Source organism: Numenius arquata, chromosome 8 (assembly GCF_964106895.1).
Source record: "Numenius arquata chromosome 8, bNumArq3.hap1.1, whole genome shotgun sequence".
NCBI lineage: Eukaryota > Metazoa > Chordata > Aves > Charadriiformes > Scolopacidae > Numenius > Numenius arquata.
In genome coordinates this window covers 17,344,447-17,364,615 of record NC_133583.1, presented here as the reverse complement: position 1 = coordinate 17,364,615, position 20,169 = coordinate 17,344,447, and the positions used below count along the sequence as shown (strand labels likewise).

Here is a 20,169-nt window from a genome sequence, read left to right as displayed (position 1 = left end):
CCCCCACCCTAATGGTAATCACAATCCCAAATTCCAGGAACAACCACCTTCCACATATTACTTTGCCGCACAATGACAGATTCATTGAGAACTGCAGACCATGGCCTGAGCTCACCTAAATCAATCTGTGAGGAGAAAAGCAACTCAGCAGACACACTGGGGCCCTCTGGAGACTTCAAATCAAAACCTGCCACACCTTCTTAGGCAAGTAACAGGAGTTGTGGTCATCCCAATCTGGCTGGGAGCTTCCATCTCTCTCCCAGGGTAAGGGGCTGTTGTTGAGATGTCTCAAATCTCAGTGAGGAGAGAAGCAGGTGATATGCTTTTACCTACATGAATTTCACCCAAATAACTCTGGGGCTGTTGGGGAAGTCACACCACAAATTCAGCTTGTGTGCAGGAATGAGCTAGCACAGTCTGCTAAGCTTTTGGGGAGACACAAAGCACATGTAGCTGTGGTCACTCTGCTCAGATAACACAGATTTCTCTGCCAAAAAGGCAATATTACACCATGGGCCCCTTCACACTCACGTACTTTCTCGGCAGGTAGGGCCCTTCCATCCTGGGAAACACTTGCAGCTCCCATCCCCTTGCAATCCATCATTACATATGCCATTGTCGCAGGCACATTCTGCAGGGGAAATATAAACACTCATCACTGTCAAACCAACCAGGTCTCACAAGCAGAGTCTTGCTGCCATTTCCCTGGCTGCTCTGTTCCTAATCTAATGCATCAAACTGCCATAAAGAAAATGTCACAGGAATATCAGCTCTTGTTCCCTCGCTATTAGGCCAAAAGGCCAAGGAATAGACCACTCACCTCTACTTTCTGTAGTTTGGGTGGCAGCAATATGAGCAGCATAACACCGTCAGTCATGTCTTGGTTTGAGGGTGAAAAATGGAGCCACTCCTCTGGCTGACCACCAACGCTCACAAGCTTCCCTCTGTTGGTGGCCTGCCAGCTTTTTGCCTGTCTCAGAGGTCTTGGGACATTTCTTCCCTCCCATCACCCCTCCTGAGAACTGAGATGTGGCCACTTTTCTCCCCTGGCAAGCAAGATGGTAGAGACAAGCTGCAATATCCATCAGTGTCACCTGATTTGCAGTCAGCTCCGTATCGTCCCACTTCACACATTTCACAGGCAGTGCCGTGGAAACCCTCCAGGCATCGGCACTCTCCACTGCCCTCGATGCCATCCTGGCATTCCCCATTCCCGGAGCACCACAAGCCTGGCTTCCCTGGGCACATCTCGCACATGTGTCCATAGTAGCCCGGGCAGCAGACAGATCTCTGGAGAACCAACAAGAACAAGTTGGGGTGAGCCATCTTGTGCAGCACAGGCAAGGTACAGCTTTATTGTGGAAGCCACTCTATTCCTTTAACTATGTGATAGCCATAATTTCTGACAATGCATGAAAACGCCAGCTGTGTGCAGATAGGATGGAGTGAACCCCCTAAAATGGGGTGCTCTGTTGCCAAGAGCTTCATGTAAAGGTTCATGCTGCCCTTGAGCAACACTGGCCATTTGGTGAGTAAAGCAAATGTTTAGTCCTGTGCCAATCCAGTCTATCTCCTTCCTGTGTCCTTACTGTGTCCCACAAGTAAGACACTCTGTTGGGCAGAGAGAGGCTCTACCAAAAGGTGATTTGGTTCAGAAGCCTGATTTAACTGCTCTCACTTCTTTCTGCATCTACTCACAGAGGGAGGAAACCATGATGGGAACAAGTTGGACAGTACAGTGGAAGAGAAACATCGTCTAATGAAGGGATGTAGAAGTGTTCATTGAGGTAAAAGTGCTGACTGAAGACCTGCATGTGAGTACTGTATGTCCAACTCCCTCTCTCCCTTCTCCTCAATCTTCCACTCCCACTAAACTTTCCAGTGAGATGCTTCAATACCTGTAGGAGCTCAAATGCGCACAAGTCTTTCTTTTACCATTTCCTCTTCAAGTGTTTTCTCCCAGCCACACATTTTCACAAAACTGGTAAGGGCCATAATAGCTGCAAGACCTTCTGCTCCTTGCTTTGGTTCAGCTCCAATGAGTCATCAGTTATTCGGGAAGGCACATGCACAAGCGAAATGCTATCATTCATGCCTCATTTCCTTAGGAAACAAGACTACAAACATTCAACTCCTTCTCTTCCTCTGCAGGGCAAAACCCAAAGCAACAATACCAAAGCGGCAGACCACAATCCATCAGTGTGCAGGCATTTCCGCAGGTTTGTTTTTAGTCCAGTGTCCTCTATCTCCAGGATGGAGAGCAACTCCCAGATGTGCCCAGCCTCAGCTACGCAATGGCACAAATGCAGCCAGGACTTCAGCATAGGCTGTATTTCCATGGCTGTATTTCTAATACCCATCTTACTTTTGTCAAAATGAATCTGAGGCAAATGTGTTTCTTACCAGGGAAACTTTTGCACAGGTGAAATGGCAGCCAAGTATTCCCGTATCCGCAGAGCGTAATTCACAGCGAGCGAGATTCTTGCTTCCTGGCAATTCCTGCAGATATAATTAACATCGATACAGATAGAAGATATTACAACATTTAGACAAACATTGTACATTTTGGCACATATGGCAGTGTTCTTGCCTAACAGAGGAATAATGTTTTTTATTCTACAGGAAAAGCCCTGAAAATTTAGACTATCCAGAGCTGAAGACCAATGACATATCTAGAGATGTGAGGTCACCACACAGAGTCTAAATACCTGCTAAATCCATGGAATACATGTCAGTGTGAATATTGAGAAAAAGTAACGGGAAAAATTTTGGCATAAAGTAATGAATCCTAAGAAGCCAGATGTGGCTGCTGGGCAATTCATAGCCAGCATGGAGATGAAATGTTTGGTTGTTTTCCTCTCTGGAAATGTTTGTCACTCACGCACAAACAAGCTGCAGGCAAAAACAGCCCATCTGTGTGAACAAATCAATGGTCCAGACTGGGAAATTGCCATTGGCACTCCTAAACTGGCTTTCCTTGGTAATGATGTCAAAAGAGTAAAAGATGAAAAAAAGACATCTCCTCCTCCCATCTGCTCTAAGGTGGGAAACTCCCCACACCACATGCTCTCAAGGGCTCCTGAAATTCAGGCAAAGCCTGTGCCAGCTCTGTAACGAGCCTTGTGGTTCATGTTTGTGTTTTTCCTGAGTAACTCTCCCTTGGTTTCTGCTTTCTCTTACAAACCTTGCTAATGAGTGAGCCACAGAGGACTCAAGGGCATATTTTCTGAGGTATCGAGATGACATCTGTAGAGCAATAAAAGGACATCAAAGCACTATCTGCAAACAGTCTGCGAGATGTCACATGAATCAAAGACTCACCACAAGAACTGACCCAGGCGGACACTTGATCCCCTTCTCACACTTGCCGCATCTTGACTAGGGCACAGAGAACAGGACAAGTCACATGTGTGCCCTCCACCCACGTCACACCAAGACACTAATCTTGAATTACAAATGGTGCTGTACAGGCTGCTGGCTGGGACAAAGACAAGGATGTGTTTATCTCCGTGGCTTAAAACACCAAAAGAAGAAAAATCATGACACATGACCCTCAGGTCCTGGCTGCTATCAAAGACTTCACACAAGGTCTTATTCCTGCACTCCAGTGGTGTACACAAGGTCTTACTTCTGCAGTCCACACAAAACAAACCAGAAGAGATCACGTTACACCTTTCCTGAGTCTCTGAGCTGGGGATGGGCTTTCTGTAGGCCTGGAGTTCCTTCACGCAAGGCTGCAAATACTTTTTTTCTTTTCTGTAACAAGGCAGACATACCTCAGTCTGACCCTGCAATCTTCAGATGGCCAAGAGCCACAAGATCCATGTGGGCTGGACTTTGGCTGTGACTCCCAGACAGATCACAGCATTTCCTAGGGGAGTTTGTGGTCATGCCATGCAAGAATTGGGCTGGATTCTCCTTCCACAACTATCTGGGAGTCCCTGCACCAGCCTGTCCCACAGCTGGCACTATGAGCGAGCCCCAGCAAGTGAACTGAATGTGATCTGCACAAGAGCTGCAGATCTGCTGCATTAGAAGTACAGAGTCCGAGGCCAGGAGGTGCCAAGTCTCCATGATGCTCATCTGGGGTCAGACCACAAGCTACTGTCTCATCCATGTGGAAGGGACAAGGTAGGTTGTCTGCCACTCATCAGTTTGGTTCGGCAGGTGAAGAAACCCTGTGAAATGGTGGTCAGTTCCTTGGTAATCATTGTTACCTTTTGTATGGTGGTGGTATTGGCAGTGCAACGGTTCTTCTGTATCTGGAGGACCTGTGAAACCCCGATCAACATGCCATTCTTCGTCTCAAGAAATTTTCCATCCAAAGGAATATTATTGACAAACTTCTGCAAAGGAGAAGGAAATGGCTGAGACAATAACCTTCAACTCCTTTTGCATGGATTGCTTGTCAGACAAACAGCTGTAGGCAAACTGTAAGGGTGTATCCAGCCACCAGCCTTAGAAAGTGATAGGTCTAGCCAGATCCAAAAATGGCAGAACAGTCTTCCCTCCTTACCTGGGTATTGTTTTGATAAAACATTAGCCAGTAGGAGAGCCCTAACATGCTGTTCTTATGGATTCCACTTCTCAAGTCCATAGGCAAGAGCTTCTCTCCCAATACGACGTGGTACTGCACTGTCTCGTTGTCCTAAATCCACAAAAAGCACAGATGTTAGGACTCTTTTGACTTCCTAGACAACAATTCAGTCAGAGGTATGGCGTGAGAAGAGTTCCTAAGCAATCTGTAACAGCTAATTAAGTCCACAGAGCCCAGTAACTCCCTAACACAGATGACGGATCAAATCTGATGTCTGTTACTGGATGAAGTAAAAAATGTTTTTTGGAACCTTTCACAAGATTCAAAATTGCCACAGATATGCCACAGCCAGTCAGAAAGAGGAACATGCTCTTCTATCTATCCACACTCAAATCTACTCAGAAATTTGCATTTGGAGTCCAAATATTCTTTTCAGATCCCATTGCAACACCCCAGGAAACCCTCTCAACTCTCTCTGCCATGTTTCCTCCTAGCTTTTAGCATCAGATATGCTTCTCCTCTCCATGCTCAAATCCACTGAACTCAAGTTTATGATCTGGCAGTGTACATGTCCCTGCACTTACTGCAATACATATTCAAACTGTAAGCAAGCAGTGAGCTTACCAACTGTGTCACATTGGCAGCAAGGCAGTACTCCTCAATGGAATTATTTCCAGGAATAAAAACTGTATATTTTTCAGAGGACTCGATTTTTCCAATGAGCTGGTATTTCTAAAAAAATGTTAAAACAGTAACATTAGCAATTACACTAAAGAACAAACCACACATGAAATCAATTACAAAGGTAAGAGTGCTAGAGGAAATGCTTGAAAAATGGGATATACAACTTCTACTTAGACACACATGTCTAATTGCTTGCTCCACCTCCTGGGCTGACATAAATACAGCTTCTCAGTTATGAACCAGCCTTCATTCTTCTCTAGGTTTCTCTGCCCTGTACAAGGATGACAGCACCTGTGGTAGACAGGTCGTCTTCCACTGTAATAACATGCCAGTGACATAGAGATCTAACTGTAATTTTGTAACTCTTTGGCTGCTCAAAAGAGTTTTCCTAGAAGATCCCTCATGAATGGCAGGAAACAAACGGTCTCCCTTTTCTCACCAGGCAGCCCAAATTTTGGTCAACCAGTATAAGATAAGGTGAACATTTGCTCAAAAGACAGTTCTGACAGCAACTGTGGTGCTCACTTAACTGCTTACCTCTAGCAACTCCTTGAACGTGCTGAATGAGGCAACTGTCTCGAGCTGGTTTTGCAGACCTGGAGGACTTGGTGGAATATCTGCTGAAGGCGGAAATAAAACCTGTGGAAAAAGTGAGTTCATAAATAAGGTTGGGCAAGGGGCTGTGGGGGAAATCACATTAGACTTCTGGCCTGCTTGCAAGAAAGGCACTTAGAAGTGGCCTCATTTCACACAATTCTGCAATAGCCTTAACTCTTCTTCTGTCAGCCAAGAGAAGAGGAACTCCCCTCCTGCTTGTCCTGGAGACAAATATTTTAAACATTAAATGCTGTTGCACAGGAAACATCTGTCAGAACCTTGTGACAACCAAATATATCCTTGCCATTATATCTCTTCCTAACTGTCCAGACATGCATTCCTCTTTGGCCCCACCAGAGATGCTGCAACACAAACCTGCTACAACAACTGCAGCGTTTCCCAGTATCGCATGTACCGACGTACCTTACTGAGGATATGAATAATGCCATTGCTGGCAGGGATGTCACTGACAACTATACTCGCATTTTGGATGGTTAACACCTGAAAAAGTATCAGAGGGAGAAGGAAAAGGATTAGAAATTGCCAAAGAAGTTCAAAACAAATATATTGTTCATTCAAGGTTGTGCGTGACTAATCTGGGTACAATTTTTGAAAGATGTCTGAGTTTGAGGGCATCAGTGTCCCATCCAGGCTCCCCGTGGGATATAGCAGCTCTTGAGCAGCTGAATTTGACCCTGGTAGATGTGCATTATGTCAGAAATCCTTACGCCGCTCTTGGTGCTTATCTGCCATCTGGTCTGTGGGTTAAGGGTGGGTAATTCTGGCCTGTCATATGCTTTGAGCTTTTCATCAGTGAAGATGCCTTGAAGAAAGTGGGCCCTGATGGGAAGAAAGGCAGGTAAAGAAAATATTAGGGCACAGGGAGATAAGACCATACCACCCAACATTCATGTCTCTCACATGAAGTATTTAAGCATGCAGAGAGAATGATGGAGGGAATTACTTGTCCTGATGCCATATTCATCATACGACAAAGAAAATCTCTGCAAGTACATGAAAAATAAACCCACTTCCCATAGCCTGTGGTCTGTTACGTTTTAAATGCCTACTATATTCTTTGCCTGCTAGGTACTTAATCTTGTTTCTATATTTATCAAAAGATAACTCTTTATTGGTCTTATACAAGCAGAAATCCAGCTCATGGCTTTGTTGCTGTTGTTTGGCAAAATAAAGCAAAGGCAGGAGTCTCCTCGTACCTGACTAAAAATGGCAGCATGTAGGGGGTCAACCAAAAATCTTTCTCAGTCTTGCTCAAGTTTTTGATAGCATCCTCTGATGGCACCAGGACAGTGACATTGGCTCCTGCTGGGATGCTGAAGAGAGATTTCTGTTGTCCAAAGCACAAAAATGAACAAATAAGACATGCCAGTGTCACATCTACACTGCAAAATATAATCAACAGTCATCCTGTGTACACTCCAGCAGCGCAGCAGGGTCTCCTCATGTGGCAGGTAGGTGCTGTTGACATTCAATGAATGCCACAGATGGTTTAGCCAAAACAGGTGGCACCTGCTTGCCAAGGGAAAACCTGCTGCTTTAAGCCCCTCTTTTGTATTTCAATTAATCTTGAAACCCATTCAAATCATATCCATAAATCCTTTCTGAACCCTCAACACCAGTTTTGGGGGAGGCAACAAGATTATTGCTGACAAAAGCAATGTATGCAGCAGGACAGGTAAGCTAAAGCTCAGTTAGATGCTTCCACAGATTTGCTGTAGTCTGTCTCTCTGTTCTGCCACACTGGAGACAGGGAAGCAGTAACAAGAAAAAGAACAAACATACAGTCTAACTACTCAAAGCGTGCTCTTCTGAAAAATAGCTATGATAATGCTACCCCTTTTTCTTTCCCTTCTGTGCTATTTTATGATGGCCAGCAGTTCAAATGATACAACCATGAAAATTAAGTGTAACACAGCCCCAGCTTCCTCTGGTGTTAGAAACAAGGCCCCCAAAACACCCCCACAACCCTCACTCTACCACAGACTCCAGAGCTTCTCTTACATGCCTGCTCTCTAACAATTTCTCCTTTGCTGTTGTTTTGTTCTCCTCTAATGGAAAAGATAAACAGAGATGCTCTTTCGCTAACAGCAGTGTTCACAGGCACTCCACTTCTACAAAACTTACCGTGTGGGCATCCCATGGCTGTTCTTACCTGAAGCCAGTTGTAGAAGCCTGCGAAGTGGGAATTCCTGGCCAGCTCCTTTCAAACAGAAACAACAGGAGGGTTACCCCTGGTGAGCACTGGGGTTGCAGGGCTGGGAGACTCAGGATGGGGGAAAGGAGCCCTTTGCAGTATCAAACCTGGCAATAATGACTTAGACACTCCTCTCTCACCTTACAACCATTACAGGCAGTGTGTATCATGGAGAGGGATGGACACTCCTAAAACCACACTCCAGCCATTAAAAAAAAAATATTCCCAAATAAACAAACTCTTTTCAACTCATCCGCAATTGCTTATGTTTACCAGGGACAAGAATTGAATCCACAATGGCATTTGATTTTTCTAGTGACAGAAAATGGGCCTAGCAGCTCTGACCTGAAAAACTTTCCAAACAACAAAAAGATGACTTATTGCTGAGAACAGAGAGGGGTGAAGCAGCTTAGAAATTACTGCCAATGGTTTCATGAACACATTGGCCTTGGCATCAGTTCTGTCTCTGTGGTCTTGGGCAGAAAGATACATGTGCTCTGCTGGCAGGCTGGTGCTGGGAGGGGGAGTCAACTCAGGTAACAGAGAAAAGGAAAGTAAATGCAGAGCCATTTCTCTCCAGTCTCAAGATGACCTCAGATGTTTACTTTTTACTCACTTTTAGAATGTCCCCGTAGCATGTCATGCCATCCCCCATGAAGCCTTGAGGGCAAGCACAGGATCTCTCTCCTCCTCCAAGGGGTACACACATAGCCTGCAAATAAAAGGAAAAGAGAAATTAGAGAGCAAACACTGGTTATGCAGTGCTACACCTACCTAGGAATTGAATTCTGGCCTCCCATGGTCTGGGCTAAAGGAAAACACACAAGCACCTTCCTCTTGTTGCCTTTATGGTGGCACTGAATTTATACCTCATGCAGCAAAGCCTAGGTGATGACTTTGGTTGTGTGAACTCACAAAAATCAGAGGATCTACCTGGGTAAATCAAAGACCAAAACTTTACAACACCTCAGTGGCATGCCAATAAGATAATGTGATGTAAATTATTGCAATTATCTTGATGTTGTGGCTGCAAAACCTCTGTCAGGGAGCAGAGGAACCTCCACTGGCATGTCAGGCTTGGGAAAGCACTTTAGCTACTCACCAAGTCATGGCAGCCACCATTGTCCATGAGGCATGGGTTGATTGCATCACAGTTGTGGCCATCGCCAGCATAACCTTTCTTGCAGACACACTTGCTCTGCAAGAAAGAGACATTTCAATTTTATGAACGTGTCAGAGTGTCCTCATTTGCTACCCAAAAGAAGCCTAAGGCAGCAAAACTATTCTTAATTTATTTTCCCAAGTTTTCTTCCTGGCCCTCAAGACCTGGAAATGTGGAGATATTTCCTCAGCAGGGCACCATTCTCTATGACAGCACACATACTGCTTGCTTACTCAAGTGCATTGATCCCTTGCACTGCTTGGCTGTGGGAGGGTCACTTGAAGATGATGGTTTCCATCTTTATTTCTAGCTTTTGAGGGAATGTCACAGACTTAGTGAATGGGAGAAAGAGAAAGCTTTCTGCTTTCAAGATAGCTAGGAGAGTGCTTGCACATCTCCCCTCACTAAAATCTGCTAAAGATTTGGCACCTTTTCTCAGCACAACGTCCAATGCTGCCCTGGCTCAGTGGGGAGAAGCATCTTGAGAAGCAGCACCCTGAGAAGCCACCTCTCCTGTGTGTGCCTTCCTCCCACCTCAAGATGCCTGACTGTTGGCTCAGCTGTACATGCTTTTCTGTATATTTTAGTATTGCCCAGAGAAAATGCTGTGATCTGGGAACAAGAAGGACACAGCAACTGATATCTTATGCCAAGCAGTATTATGGAGTGTAGCCTCTTTGCTGCATAAAATTTTCAGAGTAGAGCAGCAGCCTCAAACCCATCAGTGCATCTCACCTCATGCAAGCACACTGTGTTTTTAGCTGCAGCCAGTGTCTCTGTCAGCAGACAAGCAGGCTTTGCTGCTGACTAGCCCAATTTCTACCTCTGGCAATCCCAGGCCATCTCAGAGCAGCTTAGGAAATGTTAAGTCCACCATTAGACTGCTTAGCATTAATCATACCTGGCCAGGGCCAACATAAATGCAGTCGGCATTGATGTGACAGTTCCCTCTGCTCTCCAGCATGCAGTTGTCGATAGCCACGCAGGCCTTCCCGTCCCCGGTCCAGCCTGTGTTGCACTGGCAGGTGGCGGTGCCCGGGCCTGTACTGGTGCACAGGGCCTCCAGGAGAAAGGGGAGAAAAAGAATTACACTCAGCAAAAGAAAGGAAGGACTGCAGTACAAATACAGCAACAAATCTCCTTCATCAGACTGTAGAGTTTCTGAATGAACCAATTCCAATTCCAGCACTGGGGGTGGGGAGTGGAAGCATCTTCTCCAGAAAAAGTCCTAGACAACTTCATAATAAAGTGATTCTGGAAACATTTAGTGTTTTCAGAGAGGCAGACACTTGTGTCTAGGGTGGCTCACAACTCCCAGGGCATTCTCTACCATCCTGTAAAGTTTTTTCATTACAGAAGAAATATTCCCTGAAGAGGAGGAGCACAATCTCCTGCCTGCACACAGGGGATGGAATCAGTGATGAAGGGCAGAGGCAGATCTTTCTTAGGAAAGACCTTCTTTGATACTTTGTGCCATCCTATTTTCTTCTACATGGCCCAATGTGTTCCTCTCACTGAGGGGTCTGAATTATGATGAAGTCTGACCATTTGGCAGTAATTTCCACTATAAAGCACTACAGTTCTATACTAAGGATAATAATGTAGCATTGAAGGGATAATAATGTAGAGCTGATGGTTACTAGAAATATGAGCTGGAGCTCACAACTAAGCTACAGCCTGAACATAGCAACAGAGAAACTAACACACATTAGAAGACCTTGAGGGGAAAATCAATACAAACCAAAAATTATCTGTACAGCCGATCTCTGTGCTGCCAAAATATCTCGTGCAAACCATCCAAACTCTCCCTGAGGTGTTGCATTTTGGCACCAACCCAAATGATTGACAGCCTTACAATGACTGTGTCAAGCTACCTGTTATTCCACCCCACCTTACAGCCAGGGAAAGTTAGCACATAAAACGTGTAACAGTCCCAGGAGTCCTGGATCTCTGCTCTGATTGATATGAGCTGATTCTCCACGCTTTGACAGCCTGACCCCACTTACATTCTGCGAACAGCCTCCTCGTTCTGGCTGACTGCACACGTCGATGGGCTGGCAGGAAAAGCCATCACCTTCGTATCCATCCATGCAAATGCACCTTAAAAGTATAAGCACAAAAGGGAAACAGATAGAGCAGGTCCTTCTGAAAGCCAGCAGGGAGCAAAAAGGCAGTTTGAGCCTCTCAAGCAGGCAAGAACCTGACTTTGATTTCTAGCAGGTTGGCTGCATTACTCAAACAATCTTGTGCACTAAGTACGCAGAAATATATACACAATTACAGGGCTGGCAGGCTCACAACCGCTGTGTGCCTGTATGATGACACTGTGCCCACCTGAATGTGTATGCCAGAAAGACTGACCTTGCTGTGTCATTGAGGCTGCAGACAGCGTTCTGGTGGCAGTACTGGGACAGCCCATCTGGGCCACAGTTCTTGGATGTCTTGTCACAGAACTTCCCACTATAGCCTTCCTTACAGGACCAGGACTGACACACACCACCGCTGCCAGGCCTGTTGTCACAGACACCATGGACACAGCCACAATCTGTCAAATGCATGAAGTAAGGTCAGTAACTACAAAAAGTCCAGAATCCACCACAGTGATGGCATTTTGTAGATTCCCAACTGTCCTTCACAACCTCTTGTGACACCAAATGATCATCCCATTTGTTCTTGACAGAGGGACACCTGCTGAGAGACATCCATCATAACTCAAAACAGGATCAGAACAGATCCTGTGACTGCCTGGGTCCATGTTTTTTATAAGCTGTAAGGACAGGCTATCAAGCTCAAGGTCCTTGCCAACTGTCTTTTCTTTCCTAGCAGAAGAAATCTAAATCAAAGTTTCACACCTAAATTTGGCTGATGTTTCCAAGACCCCCATCCACCACTGCCATATCAGCCATGTTTTCTCCACTGTTGTTTGAAAGAACACCCCTGATGACAATTCCATCACTTCTTCCACGATGCCGGTCTTGCCAGAAGGGAATCCAGGACACACGAACCAGGACTATATCCTTGCCCTACATTTTCCTCTAGTCTCTCTATCAGAATTACCAACCTTCATCACAGTTCTCGCCATGCTTGTTTGGGTTTGAACAGATGTGGCAGGCTATTCCTTTGAAACCTTCAAAGCAGTGGCAGTTGCCATTCCCTTGTATGCCATCGCTGCACTGGAAGGAAAACAAAAAAGAAAACCAAAGTGCTTGAAACTCAGGGAACCAAGGAAAAGTCAAGGCGTTGATATCTGTCAAAGGTACTTCGATACTTGCAGTAAAGAACAGGACTTTGAAGAGTGGTGGTAGTAATACAAAATCCCACATAGCCAGAGCTGTCCCCAACAGCCATGACATGATTCACATTAGAGCTCAAGATAGAAAACCCACCGAAACGTGTCATTGTCCCTGGATCTTCTGCTGGCACCGCTGTGGGCTTAGCGCTGGAGCACAAATTCTGAATTGCACTTACCTACAACTACACTCTCTAACCACACCGTACCAACTGCTCATTGCAACACAGCAAGATCTTTCACACTTACATTTCCCCGGCCATAGCATGGACTGGAAAATCCCCCTGGGCACGGCATGCAGTCTGGACCAAAGAATCCTTTGCAGCAACCAGGTTTCTGAAACAAAAGCAAAATTGGTAAGGTATGACGTGACTTAGCAAGAATTATCTGAAGTCATCCTATCCTCATAATTCTGAAATCCTGGTCCTCCTCTCAGCCATGGACTGAAATGGACTGTCTCATTTGGTATCTGTGTTTCTAGGAGCTCCTGCACTTAAATTATTTTTCAACAATACTCCTCTTTCTGCTCACAGCCTATTCTTCTCAGAATAAATTACTACTTTCTGCTCTCTCTCTGACTTCAACAAATAGGGTTCATGTTTTCTATGAGCTTTTATTTCTTTAATAGTGCTGGCCCACTTACTCCTACTCTACTCTTGCTGAGGATTGCATTCCTGGATTGCAGGCCTTGTGATGACTGAACAATGGAAGAACAATAACAAGACAAACAATCAGCAGTATTTAATGAGACAGCCACAAATCATTCTATACAGTTGGCACTGTGAGAGCTCAGGAGCTGCAGACAAACGTGAGGTCCATAAACTCCCTAAGAGCGACTTTCCCAACCCATATGACAATGTTTCATAAACAGGATGCAATTTTCACAGCTTACAGAACTTTCCCTGTGCTCAGCTTCCGTTGGGAGAAGTGCTAAAACCAGGGCAACACTCAGAGAAAACATGCCACAGCTACCACTGTACCATTTGTCTCATAGCTTCCCCCAGCTTGGCTGGTCGTAACTGGTGTGCTTTATTTTATTTATTTATTGTATTCAGGTTTAACTGTGCTGCTTTCTAACATTTGCGGCAGGCTGGCACCCAGTGTTGTCTCTGTGTTCGCCAAAGAGAAAGCAGGTAGCCAGTTCACGTGACGGTCCTGGGGACAGCACTTTGCACAGGACAGCTTTTGTTTTGCTCCCATCCAACCCTCTCTCAGCTCAAGGAGTCAGAGCTCTTCTTGAAGAACGAGGAAGAGCAACACTGAGCTCCTTTCAACAGGAACGCGGTCTTCCATCACACTCACCGTGACGGTTTGATTGCAGTACCTGGCGCATCCCTTCTTCAGGACGTTCAGGCCTTGTGGATCGTGGATGTAGACACATTCTTTTGGGTAGGGTGTTGGTTCCTGTACAAACAAAACAAGTCATCAGCACTGTAACCTTCCCCTCCGCTCTTTTTGCTTCAGAGAGCAACTATGCCTATCTCTGAGCTGAGGAAGTTCACAGAGGAGCCAAGGTGAGCAAGATACCGTTATAGCATGCCTATCATGAAAAAAGGCACATGGCGCCTTCCTCTTGCTCCCAGCAGTCCTAAGACTGAGCCAAGGTGCTGCCCTTTTGTTCTAGTAATAGTGTCTACGATAAGGGAGAGAGTGAGAGTAGGGGGAGAGGGCAGGCAAAGTGGGGGAGGGTGGGAAGGGGAAGAGACAAGGGAGAGAAAAAGGCAGGGGGGGGAAATGGAGGGTAAGAAAGAGGCCAGGAAAGTGAAGGGAGATGACGGGAAAGGCAGGAGGGAGGGAGAGTGAGGTAGAGCAGGCGTAAGAGAGAGAATGAGAGTGTGAGGAAGGGAAAGAAAAAGAGGGAGAGAGGTGAGATGGAGAGAGTGAGAGAGAGGGGAAAGGACTGCAAATAACCTTGGAACAATGCTCAGTGACCTGTCATGGAATTAGGCAGGGGCAGATGATTCTGGCTTCACCTGCCTCAATCAGAGAGGAAAATGAATGACTAGTGATTTTGCAGAGCTATGCTTCAGACATTCTTGCCAAGACAGCATCAGCAAGTTCTCCTGAAAGTCAGATCTCTCAGAAGACACCCAACAGTTAATAGTGGTGAACACCTCTCTGGCTTTCACAAACAACATCTTGGGCCTGGCCTTCACATGGGGATTTCCTGGAACTTGATGTTCTGCTAAACTCAGCGTGGGATAACTCAAACAGCAGCACCCAGCCTCCTCCCCCCTATTCCACCTTCAGCTAGTTCTGTTCATCCCTGAATCAACAGGGAGCACAGGCCAAGAACAAATTGTTTCTCACCCTCTGCAGTGCAGAAAGCTTGTGATTCTCTGGCCATGATATAGGCAGTGGTAGTACTGGATGGCACTAGTGGGATCAGGCTTGGTTCTGGCAGTCTGGAGGAGCTGGCAGACTCAGCATGCAAGCAGGAAAGCTCTGCCCAAGGCAGAGCAGAAGTGCTAAAAGTCTACAGTTTCATTTAGCCCAGTTTGTCTCACAGCTCTCTCCATTGATTCAGCAAACAGAGTTCAGAATAAGAAATAGCACAGAGCAGTTAGTGGGTGACAGTCTGGGATCACAGACCATAGATATGTGGGGAGCATGTAACCTCTATCAAGTTTCCCTACTGGCTGCCTTTCAAGCTCTCTATTTGAAAGTGGCTTGGGTTAGAAACTGTCTATCAGTGTGTCTCTGTGTCATCATGCAAAGAAGAAACTCCTGAAATAACCAGAAATTATTTACCATTTCTCTGCTGCCAGGTGGGCAAACACTGTTGTTGAGGTTCTCACAATCCACACAAGAGCCCTGTTAAGGAAACAAGAGGGGAAAACTTAATCTTCTCAAAGGAACCCATTCCTGATGCCAAGAACGCTACGGTGCTACTGCTTCCAGTATATTCCAAAACATCACAACATGTCTGTCTCCACCCTGTGAGCGTATCAGCCACTAGACATGCAGCTATGCTGGAAAACACTCTGAGCGTCCATGCAGCAGACCTCACTAAAACAGCAAGTTATGTGGACCCTCTGGCCCCTTGGGATTAACTGTGTCTCTCCAAATCAGGTACCTCTCACCTACTCAGAGCTTCATCTTCTTTCTTCAGTAACCTATGAACGATCAAATTGGGGAGCAAGTGCCTAGAATAAGGTACACAAAACTGTTCATGTGAGAATATCACGCAGCATTTGTAGCTCCAGCTACTGAGTAACTGTTTCCTATTCAGACTACAGGACACCAATGCTGACAGCATGGCTACAAAGCATTGTCAGCTGAGTTAGCAACTGTGGTCTGAAGAAGATCACATAAGGCTTTATGAGAAGGCAAATGTTTTTCTGAAAGGTAGGATGGGTGCAAGGAAAAAACAGCCTACAAGGAACATTTGCTGATTGCCAGCAAAGCAGTGCCAAGTGCTAGCAGAATAAACACTGAGAGTGCTGATACTGCCTAAGTTTACATCAGAGGACCTCTCAGAAAGAACACATTCCCCAAACCCAATTTACACAGCCTGCTTTTGTCCCTCCAGGTGAGTGTGGGGTCTACAGCAACCACTAGTATGAGAAGGGGAGAAGCTGACTTACTGTCACAATTTTATGTTGCTCTTCATTGCATCTGTGAGGCAAAATGGGAATTATTGAAGGAGGGATGAAGATGCCGTCCAAGGTATGAATAATACCATTTGATGCCACAATGTCTCGCATGTTTAAGGGGATCCCTGATTCATCCATCAGAATTCTTCCCTGATGCAGAAACACAAATAATTTATCTGCATTTTAGCCCATTAGACTGTATCAACTACATAAAGCCAAGGCAGGAAACAGATGGTACACAATATCAAGTGCAACCACACACATGGTCAAGCTTCTTAATGGAGTCACAGGTTGGGTAAGAAGCAAACTAGTTCAATGATCTCATTTAAGTCTAGTTTTTTAACCAGAGGAGGAAGCAGAGATGGGCTGAAACCACATTGTTCAGAACCACATCCAGACTTTCTCCCAGCACAGGTGGGGTGGTCCAAAAGGGTTTTGATTCATACTTACATCTGCACTGATGCTGACGGTAAGTATCTGGTTAGCCATAGTGACAATGTGTGGCATCATTATCAGTTTCTCTACAGTCACCTGAAACAAAAACGCAAGGGAATAGTACCATGAAAAAGCAGCGACATTTCAGTACAGCTTCAGAATCCTTCCATGACTCCCACCACTTAAAAAACCTTCTAAAGGGGACTTAACTTTAACATTTACATTTCATCATTTCATGAAATACCTTAAATGCAAATAATGGGTCAGAGGGGAATCCAGAACTTTGTGTGAATTGTTTGAGATGCCAAAAACACAGCGGTGCCGGTGGCAGCAGCCTTGGTTTTCGTTCCTTGTGTAAGGAGCACAAGGTGTTCCTTCCAACACAGGTGAAATCAGGTCTCCCTAATAATGTCTCTTACTAATAGTAGGGGTCAGACTAATAAGAGGATTTTCCAGGACATATTCAATAAACAATGAAAGCTCAGCCAGAAGCATAATAGAGAACATATTTTGACTTTATTGATAAGCTTATTTCTAAAGGCAGAAAAAATGTAAGAGGCAGCTACTCTACACAGACACTTAATGATTTGAGAAGTTCTGAGGACCAAGACAATTGTTACTTTTGTGTCCAACAGGACATTAACAAGTAGCTCAGCTTGTTACCATGTTGTTATTAAGCAATTGCAAGCAAAACTACGTTTTCTTTTTTTGTCAAAGTGCTGCTCATTTTGTCTGTTGGAACTAGGAAAATCACAAGGACTGACATTTGCTCCTCCGTAAAGAATAGGAATAACGTTGATATTTCTTAATGAAGGATATGGCATTGTACCACAATGCTTGAATATTCGCTTCTTCCACAGGTTTTCTGTCTAATTTTAAACATTTCTCTTGTTTATTGTATAAGGGAAAATGTCTTGTTGATGCACTGTGTTGATTTTATTTACTGTGCCATTATAGAGCACAGCAATGTTGGCGCAAGAACTGGCAGCACTGGGTCAGATCACAGGCTCACTTGCACCAGTGATCCATCTTTAACTTCAGCCACTGGTGGAGCCCAAAGGGAGAGGAAAAGGAGCAGGGAGTTTGGACCAATTCTTCGCTTCGCTGTAACTTTTGTATTGCTGCTATTAGCGTTTTAGGGAAACTGTAGGCTGGAGAGTTCATAATTAAGGTACACTCCTAATTGAAAGTTTAACAAATTAAAGTGATAACAAGAGATCATTTGCCTGCAGCAAACTCTGCTGGACAATATTTTCATCGTAAAGATCACCCAACTAAGGAGCACCATCACTCCCAGGAAATGCAGAGTTCCATAATGAAAGAGCACAAGCTGTCCCCCTTTTGGCAGCCACTTTCACGATAAACATTTTGCCTCATCAGATCCTGAATCACATCTCTGCTCCTCCAGGAAAAGTCCAAGAAGTAGCAGCTGAAGTCATTGACACTCCAACCTCTATGCCAAACAACACAATTGATAACATACTGGCCCAAAGGATCCCAATTATCTGGAATTAGAGCAGCCTTACCGCTCCTGAAGTGTAGATATGATGTTTCACAAGTTCCTGAAGCTTATTTATGCCCTAAGGAAAGAAGACAACATAAAAATCAGATACCCTTTCAACACTCAGGAGTAAGAGGAGGCAACTGCATTTTCTTTTAACCAACGACTGACAATGCCAATGTACTATAGTCGTGAATTCACTTGACGAATAAGTTCCTTCATTTTCCCCTACCCAAAGCCAGGGTGAGGAAAGAAAGCCAAACATCAGATTTAAACAATCTAGCTAACCATATCTCTCATTGCAGGTTCCATCAGCATTCACTGCTCTCCCAAAGCCTTACAGAAACAGAGAGACAGTTCAGCCATCTCCAGGAAGAACAACTTTCAGCAACGATCAGATACATTGCATAAGCCACTCCAGCACAGCCTAGTGCAACACAGCTCAGGATGTCTTGAAGTACTATGAGCTCTCACCTCTGTGAAAAGATAAATGAGCCTTCCATCTCTCAACTTATCCACACCATCATTGCTGGGTACAAATACAGTAAAGGGCCCTGGTCCATCCAGTATTGCAGGCAGGCCGCAGTTCTGCAAAAACAATAAAAGATTTCATCGTGGATCTAGCATGAGTTAGTGAGGGTGGTCTATCAGGAAGGGAAAGGAAACTCTAAGCAACCCGCTAGATGCAGAGCTATTGAAAAGCAAACATATACAAGGGGCAAACGGACACCAAGGACAGGTATGTAATATAACAGAGGCATAAATGCTGCAAAAACATAGCATAGACAATGAAGCCACTGGAGTGAACGCAGCTAATATGAACAAGGGAGTACTGGGCTAATGTTCCCTGTGTGCTTTAAACACACAAGTACATATACAGAGACTAAAACTGTATCTTTTTGCCTGAAGAGAAGAAAAAGAGAATCACGTTTATAATCACAATTGCATTTAGTGAATTTTGTAAACAACTAACAGCCACAGAGTTGAAAACGGGCAGGCCAGGATTGTTGTGAGCAATGCTAGAGCAGATCCAGATTACTCTGATGGAGGTAAAAGAAAAATCACCCTGTACCTAGTGAAAATACTAACTACATGAACCCTTGGCAGCCGCCTCAAGGGTTTATAACCTGAGGACTGATTTTATTTAGAGATCTACACCCCAAAACCAGGAAGCTACAATCTAGCTTGGCAAGGGCTGTCATGAAACCTTCACTCCTTGCCCTGACAGTGGTCCATAACTAAATGTGCTTTGGAGAACAAACTCTCTAAGGGACAGAGGAAGGAGAGGTGAGGAAGCTGATGGGAAAGAGGTGTGTATGCTTGCTGCTTGTGCCAGATCTCCTATAGGTGTGAAAACTCTGATTGTTTCCATTACATTTGCTCATATAAAATACACAAAATAAGAAATGACACAGAAAAAAAAGCATCCAGAAAGTAAGCCAAACCACTGAGTTGTATTTAAATGTTATTTCACTGAATTTCTAGAGTTGGAAGGGACCATAAAGATCATCTAGTCCAACTCCCCTGCCGAAGCAGGACTGCCCAGAGCATGTCAGAGCATGTTACTCAGGACTGCATCCAGGCGGGTCTTGAAAATCTCCAAAGAAGGGGACACTCCACAACCTCCCTGGGCAGCCTGTTCCAGTGCTCTGTCACCCTCACCGTAAAGAAGTTTCTTCTCATATTTGAGTGGAACCTCCTATGTTCCATATTAAAAATATGAATGCCACACCTTCCTGGGGCGGACACAAACATGCTTACCTCCAGTATAGTTTCAAATCTACTGAAGATCTCCATTGAAGCAAGGATCTCACCAATGGTTTTCTGCAAGAAGATACAAAAAGGAACTTAGGCACAAACTCCTTCCCATGCACAACAAACCAGATTTTCCAAGGTACCATACACTTGTTTTCCTATCATTAAAACTAGAGACACACTACTTCCAGTGATAAACAAATCAATTCTGGGCTGGTAGGCAGTGGAGCTGCTCTGTCATCTCAAGCCTCCCTGTGCTTTGAGGACAAGAGTTCACTCTTCCACCTGCAAATGAGCGCCAATGCTGAGAAAATACAATATGTATGTATATTCCTGAAAACACAGAGGAAATAAATACCTTCCTTTTTGCCACGTTGCCTATGAAGACAAAGGTAACA

The 20,169-nt window shown here is 44.9% G+C and overlaps 1 protein-coding gene across 1 annotated transcript in view; it reads right to left on the bottom strand.

The window, feature by feature from the left end:
• Nucleotides 1-20,169, bottom strand: part of STAB1 (stabilin 1) — a 59,225-nt gene that overhangs the window by 17,216 nt on the left and 21,840 nt on the right. Inside the window, 26 exon segments of the mRNA XM_074151952.1 lie at nt 536-631; nt 1,095-1,290; nt 2,404-2,499; nt 3,322-3,378; nt 4,218-4,346; nt 4,517-4,648; nt 5,162-5,269; nt 5,759-5,860; nt 6,242-6,319; nt 6,547-6,658; nt 7,036-7,166; nt 7,992-8,039; nt 8,650-8,745; nt 9,136-9,231; nt 10,097-10,255; nt 11,202-11,295; nt 11,557-11,740; nt 12,257-12,368; nt 12,734-12,820; nt 13,787-13,888; nt 15,236-15,298; nt 16,072-16,230; nt 16,531-16,611; nt 18,042-18,095; nt 18,491-18,604; nt 19,778-19,840. Coding sequence (XP_074008053.1) covers nt 536-631; nt 1,095-1,290; nt 2,404-2,499; nt 3,322-3,378; nt 4,218-4,346; nt 4,517-4,648; nt 5,162-5,269; nt 5,759-5,860; nt 6,242-6,319; nt 6,547-6,658; nt 7,036-7,166; nt 7,992-8,039; nt 8,650-8,745; nt 9,136-9,231; nt 10,097-10,255; nt 11,202-11,295; nt 11,557-11,740; nt 12,257-12,368; nt 12,734-12,820; nt 13,787-13,888; nt 15,236-15,298; nt 16,072-16,230; nt 16,531-16,611; nt 18,042-18,095; nt 18,491-18,604; nt 19,778-19,840 — 2,749 coding nt within the window.